This window comes from Osmerus mordax, chromosome 23, assembly GCF_038355195.1.
Source record: "Osmerus mordax isolate fOsmMor3 chromosome 23, fOsmMor3.pri, whole genome shotgun sequence".
In the NCBI taxonomy this organism is placed as follows: Eukaryota; Metazoa; Chordata; class Actinopteri; order Osmeriformes; family Osmeridae; genus Osmerus; species Osmerus mordax.
This window is the reverse complement of record NC_090072.1, coordinates 1,036,766-1,049,350: the sequence shown is the minus strand read 5'-3', so window position 1 is coordinate 1,049,350 and position 12,585 is coordinate 1,036,766. Positions and strand designations below refer to the sequence as shown.

General features: G+C 51.5%; 2 protein-coding genes across 2 annotated transcripts; one reads left to right on the top strand and one right to left on the bottom strand.

The window, feature by feature from the left end:
• Positions 1 to 730: 730 nt before the first annotated feature.
• dok1b (docking protein 1b) lies at positions 731 to 7,662 on the bottom strand. The gene is made up of 6 exons (XM_067261979.1): positions 7,308 to 7,662; positions 4,060 to 4,353; positions 3,300 to 3,387; positions 2,837 to 3,009; positions 1,947 to 2,454; positions 731 to 1,900 (listed from the first exon to the last, which is right to left on the bottom strand). The coding sequence occupies exons 1-6, from the start codon at positions 7,362 to 7,364 to the stop codon at positions 1,404 to 1,406; spliced, it is 1,617 nt and encodes a 538-aa protein (XP_067118080.1). The 5' UTR covers positions 7,365 to 7,662; the 3' UTR covers positions 731 to 1,403.
• Positions 7,663 to 8,664: 1,002 nt separating this feature from the next.
• Positions 8,665 to 12,375, top strand: nagk (N-acetylglucosamine kinase). Its single transcript, XM_067261574.1, has 10 exons — positions 8,665 to 8,699; positions 9,057 to 9,141; positions 9,566 to 9,664; positions 9,776 to 9,917; positions 10,024 to 10,134; positions 10,500 to 10,612; positions 11,077 to 11,164; positions 11,270 to 11,367; positions 11,778 to 11,856; positions 11,953 to 12,375. Exons 1-10 carry the CDS (start codon positions 8,671 to 8,673, stop codon positions 12,150 to 12,152), a joined length of 1,044 nt encoding a protein of 347 aa, XP_067117675.1. The 5' UTR covers positions 8,665 to 8,670; the 3' UTR covers positions 12,153 to 12,375.
• The last annotated feature ends 210 nt before the right edge of the window (positions 12,376 to 12,585 follow it).

Sequence of the window (12,585 nt, the reverse complement as noted above, 5' to 3'; positions counted from 1 at the left end):
GGTCACCACGGCAACCCAACAACAGGAGGAGAAGGAACAGAACCGGCCGACGCCATGGCGATCAGTGGTCACTGTTGGCAACCTGAAAACAACAACGAAACAGACCTCTGCCACCAAAAACAGTTTAACGAGTTCGAAATTATTTAGAAAAAATTACAGATCACTCGTAGATGATAGTGGTTGCTTTTTTTTTACCAGCCGAATGTTTATTAATATAATTCTTATAAAATGTACATACAGCGCAGCTGTCTTAAACGCACACACACAAAAACCAAACGCACACAAACCACACACATGCCAGTTGATTAGTCTTATGTTAAGTTACAGTACTTCAGTTCATTCTCTCTGCAGGGAAGGTGACTCAGCAAAACATCCACTTCCTAGTTCAACCATGAAGACAGGAAGTGTAATTAACAGAAAGAAAGCAAGAAGAAGACTAATGAGAGGAGACATATCTAGTCCTGCTATGTTTCCAGCTCAGGACCAACTGAACATTTAAAAGGTTTTCACGGCTTTCAAAACAACACAAGTGCAAAATGGTTGGGTTGATGGTGTTGGACTTCAGTTTAAGGTGAACATAGGCCCAGTCCTAGTCCTAGGCCCCGCCTCAGCCCCAGTCCTTGTCCCAGTCCCAACCCCATGTCTTAGCCCCAGTCCCAACCCCATGTCCCAACCCCATGTCTTAGCCCCAGTCCCAACCCCATGTCTTAGCCCCAGTCCCAACCCCATGTCCCAACCCCATGTCCTAGCCCCAGTCCCAGTCAGGTTCCAGAGCTCCAGGCCATGTATGGAGGAGCGTGTGGTCAAGTGCTGGACCAACCACACTGAGGTCAGCTGGCTACCACTGTGGCTGACCGAGGCATTCCACACACACACACACACACAAGTTCACAAGCAAGACTCCCACAGATACAAACACACACACGAACCATGTCCTCTAGGTTAGCCACTGAAGCACAGGATGGTCTGGAGGCCAGCCATTGGACTACAAGTCCCAAGATGCAACAGGGGAGTGTCTTCCATTGAGCCCTGAGATATGCCTGGTTGTGTGTTGGTTTGCCATGGCAACCCACTATATAATCAAAATCATGTATTCAGTTCACTATTAAAAGTTCTGTCCAAGAGCTGATTTCAAGAAGTATTATCCAAAAGGAGACTGTCCAATCAATGTCTTGACCAATAGGTCATGTGACTGCTGAAGTGGCTGGTGGGAGGGACAAATGCTGTCGTTTGGGGTGGGGGGTGTGTATGTGTGTGTGAAGGGGTGTGTGTATGTTTGAATGGGTGTGTGTGTGAAGGGGTATGTGTGTGTGTGAAGGGGTGTGTGTGAAGGGGTATGTGTGTGTGAAGGGGTATGTGTGTGTGTGAAGGGGTATGTGTGTGTTAGGCAGACAGAAAGTGCATCAGAGGTCCCCCAGGTTATCGTAGATGACGTCAGACGCCCTGAGGGCAGGGTTGGGGTACCAGGGCCTGGACACTTGACTATACAGCTCCACCTTCCTCCCCCGTCCTCCCCCGCCCACCCCCTCGGCCCTGTTCCCTCCCCCCGTACTGTTGTTGTTGTTTACGTTCAGCCCTCCCCCCCCTCCGTGCCTCCCCAGGGGCAGTGGGGCGGGCTCCTTCCGAGGAAGGGGCATCTTGATGGGCTTGGGTGCCAGAGTGGGCTTGGGCCAGCGAGAGCCGGCTGGAGGTCTGGTCTGGGACTCCACTGCCAGGCTATAGGTCCCCTCCTCCTCGCCCTGGCCCCGCCCCCTCCAGGCCGCCGCCACACCGTGGCCTTCCGGTTCGTCGTAGATGTGCTCCGTGGGCTCCGGCCCCTCCAGGTCCAGCGCGCCCATCCGCTGCATGAGATCCAGGGCCACGCGGTCGTAGAGGTCGGAGTAGAGGGGCTCCAACGACCCTCCTGGCGACGACCCCCCCCCCCGCCGCCCTGTTGCCGTGGAGACGCCCCCCGGGCGCGGCCTCGTCTCCGAGGGGCCGTAGCCGAGGCGTGGGGACGGGGGCGGAGCCGGCGGGGTCAGAGGTCACGAGGCTGTCCACGGGGTCGGAGTAGAGGCAGTCTGAGGGGGGGAGGGGAGGCGGAAGACGGACTGAATCCACCGGCTCAGAGTACACCCCCGCCCCCTCCCCCGCCGCCCGGGGCAACGGAGACCCGCCCATTTTCCCTCCCGTGGGGGGTGGCGGCTCAGGTAGGCCCCTCCCCTTGTGGTTGTGGCCCCGCCCCCCGAACACGCCGTCCGCTGAGCCCGGCTTGCTCCCCCCAGAGTCCCCGTCCGCCTCGGGGACCGGCGGCTGCGCGGGGTCGGAGGTCGCGGGCCGTTCCTCCGCCTGGCTCTTCTGGGAGCGGATGGCCGCCTCCACGATGGAGAAGATCTCGTTACCCTGCTTGGTTTCAAACGTGAAGTTACCGGGACCGGACTCGCACCGGCGGCCCGCCTCGAAGGAAAACATCACCTGGGAACAGCAACACACAACCACAACACGTTCACAGGGTGTTCACAGGGTGTTCACAGGGTGTTCATAGGGTGTTCATAGGGTGTTCGCAGGGTGTTCATAGAGTATTCACAGGGTGTTCACAGGGTGTTCACAGGGTGTTCATAGGGTGTTCACAGGGTGTTCATAGAGTATTCACAAGGTGTTCACAGGGTGTTCATAGGGTGTCTGGGTGTGGCTGGTTGCTGCGTGGGCTGATGTACGTATTCATTTATGCAATGTATTTATTTAGCCGACACGTTTGACCACATCTGCAAATGTGTGTTTAAAACTGTGTGGCTGATTAGATGTGTTTGTCTGAACCACTAAGTGCATGTGTCTGTGTGTGTGTGCGTGTGTGTACCCGGTCTCGTCCGTATCGGCGCAGCAGCTTGTAGGGCCACACCAGCAGGCTCATCCTGCTCTTAGACTCCCTCAGCACCAGGTTGTCCTTGTCAGCACGCAGGTAGTAGGTCCCCAGCAGGCCACAGCGCTCTGACGCCTCCGTACGCTGAACACTCACCCAGAACTCACTCACTGGGGGAGGGAGGGAGATATGAGAGATGATAGAGAGTGAAAAGGAGAGAGATGCTAGAGAGAGGCGAGGTTGCGGTGTGAGTATGTGGCTGTATTAGAATACTGCACAGCAACACGTTTCCACTGGGTAACTGTGACCTTTAGACGTGTGGATACGGTTAATAAGTGTCGACCTATAACCTATTTAGAGGTATTATAGTATTTATGGAGCATGGTGCATGCTTGAGAGTGTGTGTGCTTGTGATCATGTGTGTGCGTACTAGTGTGTGTGTGTGTGTATTTGTGTGTACCTTCTTCTCTGGAGTAGTAGATCATGTTCTCTGCCATCTGCAAGTTCTGCTGGTCGTCTGATATACTGCTACCTGCCCCACTACCTCCCTGAGAGAGAGAGGGAGGGATTTTATTTTCCATTTCCTTTCAGTCAGGACTCACTCTAAGACGGCAGACGTGACTTGACACTTTGACTTGAAAGCGATCTCACGCACCTTCTCTACCCCATCCTCCTCCCATCATCCTCCTCCCTCCTCCTCTCTCTCCCCTTCCCCACCCCTCCTCCACCCTCCCCACCCCTCTCCTCCCCACCCCTCTCCTCCCCTCTCCTCCCCAGCCCTCTCCTCTCCACCCCTCCCCACCCCTCTCCTCCACCCCTCCCCGACCCTCTCCTCTCCACCCCTCTCCTCCACCCCTCCCCGACCCTCTCCTCCACCCCTTTCCTCTCCACCCCTCTCCTCCCCACCCCTCTCCACCCTCCCCACCACTCTCCTCTCCACCCCTTTCCTCTCCACCCCTCTCCTCCACCCTCTCCTCTCCACCCCTCTCCTCCACCCCTCCCCGACCCCTTTCCTCTCCACCCCTCTACTCCCCACCCCTCTCCACCCTCCCCACCCCTCTCCTCCCCACCCCTCTCCTCTCCACCCCTCTCCTCCCCACCTCTCTCCACCCTCCCCACCCCTCTCCTCCCCACCCCTCTCCTCTCCACCCATCTCCTCTCCACCTCTCTCCTCCACCCTCCCCACCCCTCTCCACCCCACTCCTCCACCCTCCCCCTACCTGGAAAGCGATATCACACATCTTCTCCACCCACTCCGTGGAGACGCTCTTGTCGGCAGCAAACACGTGAGTCTTGTCATTGGTCTCCACGCAGAACGTCGCCATGCCCTCTTTAGGCCCCGCCTCCAGCGACGGCAGGATGGAGATGCACTCTGACAAGCGGATGATCTTCTTGTCCAGCTTCTTGGTGCTGATTGGCTGGTTGCCCGAGGAGGTGGAGCAGTCGTAAAACTCGAGGCGGGCGATGCCGTTCTGACTGGCCGGATAGAGGACAAACCAGCTCTTCTTCCATTTCTGATTGGAGGAGAGGGGAGGGAGGGAGGGATCAAGAGCAAAAGAAAGACATGATGAGCGAAAGAAGGAAAGATAAATGAATTGTACTACATCTGGTGGTGCTGAAACACCTGTGTGTGTGTGTGAGAGCTTTACATCAACACTCCTGGGATATGGGGACAATCACACAGGACACTGGAATGAGCTTTTCTCAGGAAGGGGGTTTGTGAAACTCCTAACAATAGACATGCACACACGTTTCATGACCACCAGATGAGACAAAGCAACACTAAGAGGAAGTTCTGGGCACGACCTCATGGTCAACACAGGAAGTGACATCACACCAACACCTGCCAAGACAGTGAACCTGTCGTATTGTGTGTGTGAATTAGGTAGTGTGTCTGTGTGTGAGAGAGAGATGGAAGTAGAGGGGAGGAGATAGAGGAACACAGAGAGAGGTAATGGAATAGACAGAGAGAGGGATGTAGAGAGAGAGGGAGAGACAGAGAGAGGGATGTAGAGAGAGAGACAGAGAGAGGGATGTAGAGAGAGTGGGAGAGAGAAAGAGAAAAAGGAGGAAAGAGGGATAGAGTGAGAGATTGGGAGAGGGCCAGAGACGGTAACACAGTAGTTGAGTGTGATGACTTTATCTATAATCCTTACACATAAACACACACTAATACACACGCACGCACACACTCAAACACGCACACTAATACACAAACGTGCAGAGAGACTAGTTATATATAACTGCCACAGAGGGACAGGAAATGTGTGGGATTATCATTACCCACAGTCCTCTCTGCTTCTCATGGCTGGCTGCAGGTGTGTGTGTGTATTCTGAGCACACACACACATTAATGGTCACAAGTGGACAGAAACAGCCTGCTCTCCACTCTGTAGCGTCAGGTCTGCAGAGCCTGCAGGAGCACACAGCTCCTTATAAGGTTCACAACAATTATGACACCAACCCTCTGAATGGAAATTATGTTAATGTCTGAAACTGAGAGAGAGAGAGAAGGGAGGGAGAGAGAGAGAGAAGGAGGGAGAGAGAAAAGGAGGGAGAGAGTGGGTGGGTGGGTGAGTGAGTGAGTGAAACTTCCTTCACAGACAGACTGATAGACAGACTATTTCAGGCCCTCACAGCTCCAAACCTAGACTAGTCATCATCACACTCAAAACTCATACACACTCGAAACACCGTCAGGAACATATCTTGGCCTTTGTGTTGTGTTTCACCAATAACAAATGCCACAATCCATCTAAGAAGAATATTGTAAACAGCCTCCGGAAGTAGTCTAGTCTGAAGATAATACTGTCACTCTACTAAGTCGCTCTGGATAAGAGCGTCTGCTAAATGATTTAGTCATTTAGCAGACGCTCTTATCCAGAGTGACTTACAGTAGGTACAGGGACATTCCCCCAAGGCAAGTAGGGTGAAGTGCCTTGCCCAAGGACACAACATCATTTGGGAATCGAACCGGCAACCTTCTGATTACTAGCCCGAATCTGTAACCGCTCAGCCACCTGACTCCCACTCTACCATGCTCCCCTTCCACTCTCCAGTCTAAAATCGCCTGCTGGCTCAGATTACAGTCTCGTGTTACAGTCTCGTGTAGTTTGCTAGCCCAGATTACAGTTTTGTGTAGCCTGCTAGCCCAGATTACAGTCTCATGTTGTTTATTATCATTGACCTATGAACTTTTTGTAAAGCTTTGGATAAAAGTGTCTGCTAAATGACTAAATGTAAGGTAAATGTAGGCTGCTAGCCCAGATTACAGTCTTGTGTATCTTGCTAGCCCAGACTACAGCCTCATGTAGCCTGCTAGCTCAGATTACAGTCTCATGTACGCTGCTAGTCCAGATTACAGTCTAATGTAGGCTGCTAGCTCAGATTACAGTCTTGTGTAGGGTGTCTTATCTTAGATTACAGACAGGTACTTCTGACATGTCAGACAGATCTAAGAACTTGATTTACTTTACGGCTGAAACCTGCGGCAGGCCACATCAGTCATATAACTTTTTTCCGATATTGCATGTGGAAGTGCCAACTAAGACTGTGTGTGTGTGTGAGAGAGAGAGAGTGTGTGTGTGTGTGAGAGAGTGTGTGTGTGTGTGTGTGTGTGTGTAAGAGATAGTGTGTGTTAGATAGTGTGTGTCCTTGACAGCAGAAGTGCAGTTAACACTCCATTACACTTGGTTTGTCATTGGCTCCTAAGTGTGGGTGTGTGTGTCGTACACAATGTGACCAGGGTGACAGTAAAGAACGTAGTCACAAAGACGCTCTTACAAAGACTAGACACACACACGACCCTAGGCCTGAACCCTTGCTGAAGCCTGGCTGTTTTCATGGCCTTGCAATTCAAGACAGACTGATACTTTGAACATTCACACACACACACACACACACACACACACACACACACACACACACACCACAGAGTTTGAACAGTTAGAAAAACAATAAAACGCAAACAGCAGTAACTCCCGTAAACAGATTCTACATGAAACAGATCTGTCGCGAGACTATAAACCGTCAAATCACAACACAGATCCGTTGTAATCACACTGTTACAAGATTTCCTTTTTACAATTCCCTTTCTAACTTCCTCTACTGATAGGGGTCACAGTGTAAAGACTGTCCGGGACATCAAAACAAAGGTCGCCTGTGTGTAACAGCCGGTTAACAAACTAGCTGAATGTTGCAGGATGTTTGTTGGTGTGTGCCTAAATAATGACTGAGCTGTAATTGTGTCAATGTGGGCGCTTTTCCCCGTGACGCAAAACAGATAGCGGTACCCGTGCGCAATGGACGGGCATTCTAAACCGTTAACGTCTGTTTTCATCTGGAATTTCAAGGACATTAATTTCTCTCTTTCTCTCTCTCTCTCTTTTTTCTCCTGAAATCAATACAACAGCTTCCATTTGATATAATTAACACCAACGATTGTTTTTGTTTGGTTTTCTGCTCCTACCTTGCCAAACTTCTGGTGCTGTACATACAGCTGTCCTTCCTTAATGTGGGCGTCCATCCGTCCTGCTTCGCCACCCCTCCACGGCGAGATTCGACTGGAACTTGACAGCGAGTACTTTACTTTACCGTTCTCCTCTCCCCGCCAAACTTCCCTCTACTCTCACTTCCGCTTGTCGGCTGTTAGTAATCGTATTCGCATACATTAACACCAGCTACAACTTTTTAGGACATTCCATAAACATTTTGAAAGAGTTTACAGGTGGTCTAGAGAAGATTGTTATGTAACGTCTTGTGAAGATGTCGGTTGATTGTCGGTCGCTTGTTGCTGCTCCCTCGTCCTCGCCCCGCGCGTCCTGTCCTCGCGCAGTCTGGCGTGCATGCTGAGTGCGCTGCTCTCTTCCTCTCCTCCTCCCACCTCCCCAGTTTGCACGCAGTCTTCGATAGGGACAGAAGCAGAAAAGCCGTCTGACTGACACACAAACACACACAACACACACACTCATTTTTTCATGCTGTCACACAATAACCCTCTCTCTCATACGCAAACACAAACACTCGGTCTCGCTGACAAACACACAATTACAATGACACATTAACTTGTTGATCAAGGCCGCACTGTGCCACGTATTAGTTTGTGATTCAAAACTGCAATCTAAATAATTATGATAAAGTAAAAAAGAGTGGGTGATTTGTGACATTATCACCCCCTAAAAATTGTGGAGAGAGCGAGCTCAGTACTGTTTCGTGTCACGGGGAGTTCATCAGTTCATTGCATTGACCTGGGTACGGTTAATCGATTCCAATTTCCCTGAATTCGATTTGGCACCCAGATCTCAAACTGACTCTCAATTCCGTTTTTCATAAGGTAAACTATTAAATCCTATTTAAACGAGGTTAAATTCGAGCCCTATACGCGACTGCAAAACCCAACAAGATATTTTACTGGTTGTACAATGTCGCCGCCTGTTTGTTAACTTGAGACTGTACAACACTGACTGTTTACATAGGGTGGGTCCGTGAGACGGAATTGAACAGGGCGTGATTATCACATGATACGGTTTCTATAAAACGGTTTTATAGCAACCTTATGATAAGGATATATAACCTGCTTGTAAAAGTATACATTTTAAATTATGCTCAGGTGACAATCAAAATTCCAAAGTCTGCCTAGTGAAGGATGGGTAGCGACAGACATCGTTTTGAATCACAATAAAACCTGAATGGCAGGTGCAGTTTTCGTCTTCTGTTGCTCGAAAACCTCAACTGGGGACACACCGCCCAGTCGGACTGTCCTGGTTTACAAAACGCATGCTGTATACCTGAAGTGACGTGTCATATGACCAAAACAGGAAGTGAAATTACCCATGGCTGCTGTGTTCGGTGGTGTTGAAGGGTGAGTCCGGCTTCGAAATGTAATAGTTTAACTGATTAGTATAAAGTGTGTGTGAAGTTATTTTCGTCAATAGGAAACTGTTTTCACTAGTATCAGCCTACTGCTAACATACTGATGAGCCGGTATACAGCCTTTAGTTCTGTGTAGTGAATGATGATGATGAAACTCGTACCGACAACAGACTGGAGAACGATACTCTCTCTTCCTACCTCCCCTTCTCTCTCACACACACACATTCTCTCCCTCTGTCTTTCACATACACATTGACTGTATAAATTGTTTCTCTCTTACACACACACTCTCTGTGTTTGTTTGTGTGTGTGTGTGTGTGTGTGTGTGTGTGTGGCCCCTCTCCAGGGGGGGGACCCACTCCAAGGCCGTGCTGGTGTCCGCAGAGGGGAAGCTCCTGGCAGCTACAGAGGGTCCCTCCACCAACCACTGGGTATGTGAGCCCTGAGCAGCTAAACCCTGACCCAGGTCAGATTCAGCTGCCTGGATCCCCAGTGTTCGGAGCAAAAGATGCTTTACAAAAGCTTCCCCAGATCTCCTCAGAGAAGGAACATCGCTGTGTTCTAAAGCAGGGGTGGACAACCCTGCTTTGAGGGCTGCTGTCCTGCACATTTTAGATGTTTCCCAGCTCCAGCACACCTGATTCAAATGAATGGGTTGTTATCAAGCTCTGTGGAAGCCGGGTAATGACCATTCATTTGAATCAGGTGTGCTGGAGCAGGGAAACATCCAAAACATGCAGGACATCAGCCCTCCAGGAGCAGGGTTGCCCACCCCTGTTCTAAAGGGTACAGGTTCTACAGGTGAGTCAGGTTCTCCTCATGACAGGGTTATTGTGTGTGTGTGTCCTGTTTCAGCTCGTAGGTGTGGACAGGAGTATTGAGGCCATAAATGACATGGTTCAGAGGGCAAAGAAAGAGGCGGGGCTTGATCCTGACACTCCCCTGCATTCATTGGTCAGTTGTTCTGTCAGTCAAACCTCAAGTCACTCAAAATATATATTTTGAGTATTATTCACCGTGATGCAAGATAAGTAAATTTTTCTTGGTGGGTGTGTGTGTCTCCAGGGGATGTCGCTAAGCGGAGGAGAGCAGAAGGACGCCATCGAGAAGCTGATTGGTCAGATGACGGTGCGGTTCCCCAAACTCAGCTCCTCGTATTACATCACCACTGACGCCGTTGGTGCCATGGCGACTGCCAGCGACAGCGGTTAGAATCCGTTGAACTTTACAGTCGTCGTTGTGGTTGATGCTGCTGCTGTTGTTGTTGATGTTGTTGTTGATGTTGTTTGCTCCCTCTCTCTGTCCCCCACTAGGAGGCGTGGTGCTCATCTCAGGGACGGGCTCCAACTGCAAGCTGGTCCAGGCCGACGGAGCCCAGCTGGGCTGTGGAGGCTGGGGTCACATGATGGGCGACGAGGGCTCAGGTAAACACCTCCAGTGGAGGCTGGGGTCACATGATGGGGGACGAGGGCTCAGGTAAACACCTCCAGTGGAGGCTGGGGTCACATGATGGGGGACGAGGGCTCAGGTAAACACCTACTGTGGAGGCTGGGGTCACATGATGGGGGACGAGGGCTCAGGTAAACACCTACTGTAGAGGCTGGGGTCACATGATGGGGGACGAGGGCTCAGGTAAATACTTGCTGACTCACCTGTACAACCTGTACCTGCTGTCTTTAACTGTCCCTCTCTCCCTCCCTCTTTCCCCTCCCTCCCTCCCTCCCCCTCCCTCTCTCCCCTCCCTCTCTCTCTTCCCCTCCCGCACTCTGGCCCTCCCCCTCCCTCTCAGCTTTCTGGATCTCCCACCGGGCGGTGAAGGCAGTCTTCGATGCCAGAGACAACCTGGCCACGCCCCCTCATGATGTCACTCATGTGTGGGAGGCCATGGAGGAGTACTTCCAGGTCAGAGGGCAACAGGAAGTGCAACCACCTGAATGCTTCTTCTGTGGTTATGCAGGCTGAGCAGACTAGACATCTTGTAGTCATCCCTCCCCCTTCCTGTCTCCCTCCTCCTCCCCACCCCTCTCCCTCCTGTCTCCCTCCTCCTCTCCACCCCTCTCCCTCCTGTCTCCCTCCTCCTCCTCTCCACCCCTCTCCCTCCTGTCTCCCTCCTCCTCCTCTCCACCCCTCTCCCTCCTGTCTCCCTCCTCCTCCTCTCCACCCCTCTCCCTCCTGTCTCCCTCCTCCTCTCCACCCCTCTCCCTCCTGTCTCCCTCCTCCTCCTCTCCACCCCTCTCCCTCCTGTCTCCCTCCTCCTCCTCTCCACCCCTCTCCCTCCTGTCTCCCTCCTCCTCCTCTCCACCCCTCTCCCTCCTGTCTCCCTCCTCCTCCTCTCCACCCCTCTCCCTCCTGTCTCCCTCCTCCAGGTGTCAGACCTCATGGGCATGCTTCCTCATCTCTATAGAAACTTCCAGAAATCTCACTTTGCCGGACTGTGCAAGAACTTAGCTGAAAGTGAGTGACATCACTTCCTTTTTGTCTTCTGTCTGTTTTGTCTTTTGCCACATTCCTCTACATCAGAAGTCCTGAGCTGACTGTGTGTGTGTGTGTGTGTTCCAGAGGCTGAGGCAGGAGATGATATGTGTCAGTACGTGTTTAGAGAGGCAGGTAGAGTTCTGGCCCAGCATGTCATAGCTGTCCTTCCTGGAGTACAGGAGGTGAGACACACACACATCAACACGCACACACAGATACACAGTACACACACACAGATACACAGTATACACACACAGTACACACACGCACATGCAGACATTCATACACATACCCTACACACTCTCCCTCTCCTGTCTCTCTCCCGTCTCTCCCTCCTCCCTCTCACCCCTGTCTCTCTCCCTCTCCTCCCTGTCTCTCTCCCTCTCCCCCCATCTCCTCCCTGTCTCTCTCCCCCCCCTCCCTTATATCTACCCCTCCCTCATCTCTCTCCCCCTCCCCCATCTCTCTCCCCCTCCCTCATCTCTCCCCCCCTCCCTCATCTCTCCCCCCCTCCCTCATCTCTCTCCCCCTCCCTCATCTCTCTCCCCCTCCCTCATCTCTCCCCCTCATCTCTCTCTCTCCTCTCTCCCAGGTTGTGTTCAGAGGGGATCAGGGTCTTCCCATCCTCTGTGTTGGATCAGTCTGGAACAGCTGGGAGCTCCTCAAGCCAGGTGTGTGTGCAGTGTGTGTGCAGTGTGTGTGCTGTGTGTGTGTGTGTGTGTGTGTGTGTGTGTGTGTGTCTCTAACTCTAGACTTCTTCCTGTTAGGTTTCACAGAGATTCTGGCTGGGGCAGCCGCCACTCCCAAGTTCAAGGGTCGTTTCCACGGCTACAGCCTCCTGACCCTGTCACAGTCGTCTGCGCTGGGCGGAGCCAGTCTGGGGGCACAGAACGCGGGCGCCACGGTAACCCTCGACTATGCCGCCAACACCAACGTCTTCTATCGACATTCCTTCTCAAGCCAATGAGGATTCACCTCAGCCTTGAACCCACCAATCAGGACCCAGGAAAATGACTGGATTCAACCAATGAGAAGTTGAGCTTGTTGCTCCACCACAAGCTGACTCTCTAACCAGCTCCTTAATCTGCAGATGACTAGATAGCAAACTTTTTCATTTGACTAGTATGAAATTATTATTTTAATAAAATATTTTCTATTATAAATGTTTCCAATAAAAACTCGAAAAGACAGTTGGCTTGTTAACTCATCTGACTCACTGTATGACTGAAACTCGTCAGTGACTCATCAATAGAACAAAGCGAGAGTGAGTGTGTGATTCTTTTAGTCTTAGTGGACGATCAACATAAACACCTTTTAAGATGCATAATTTTTCCAGCATTTCCAAACTTTTTGTTCACACAGTGAGAGGAGAGAGAACAGAGAAGCCTAAAACAGTAGAT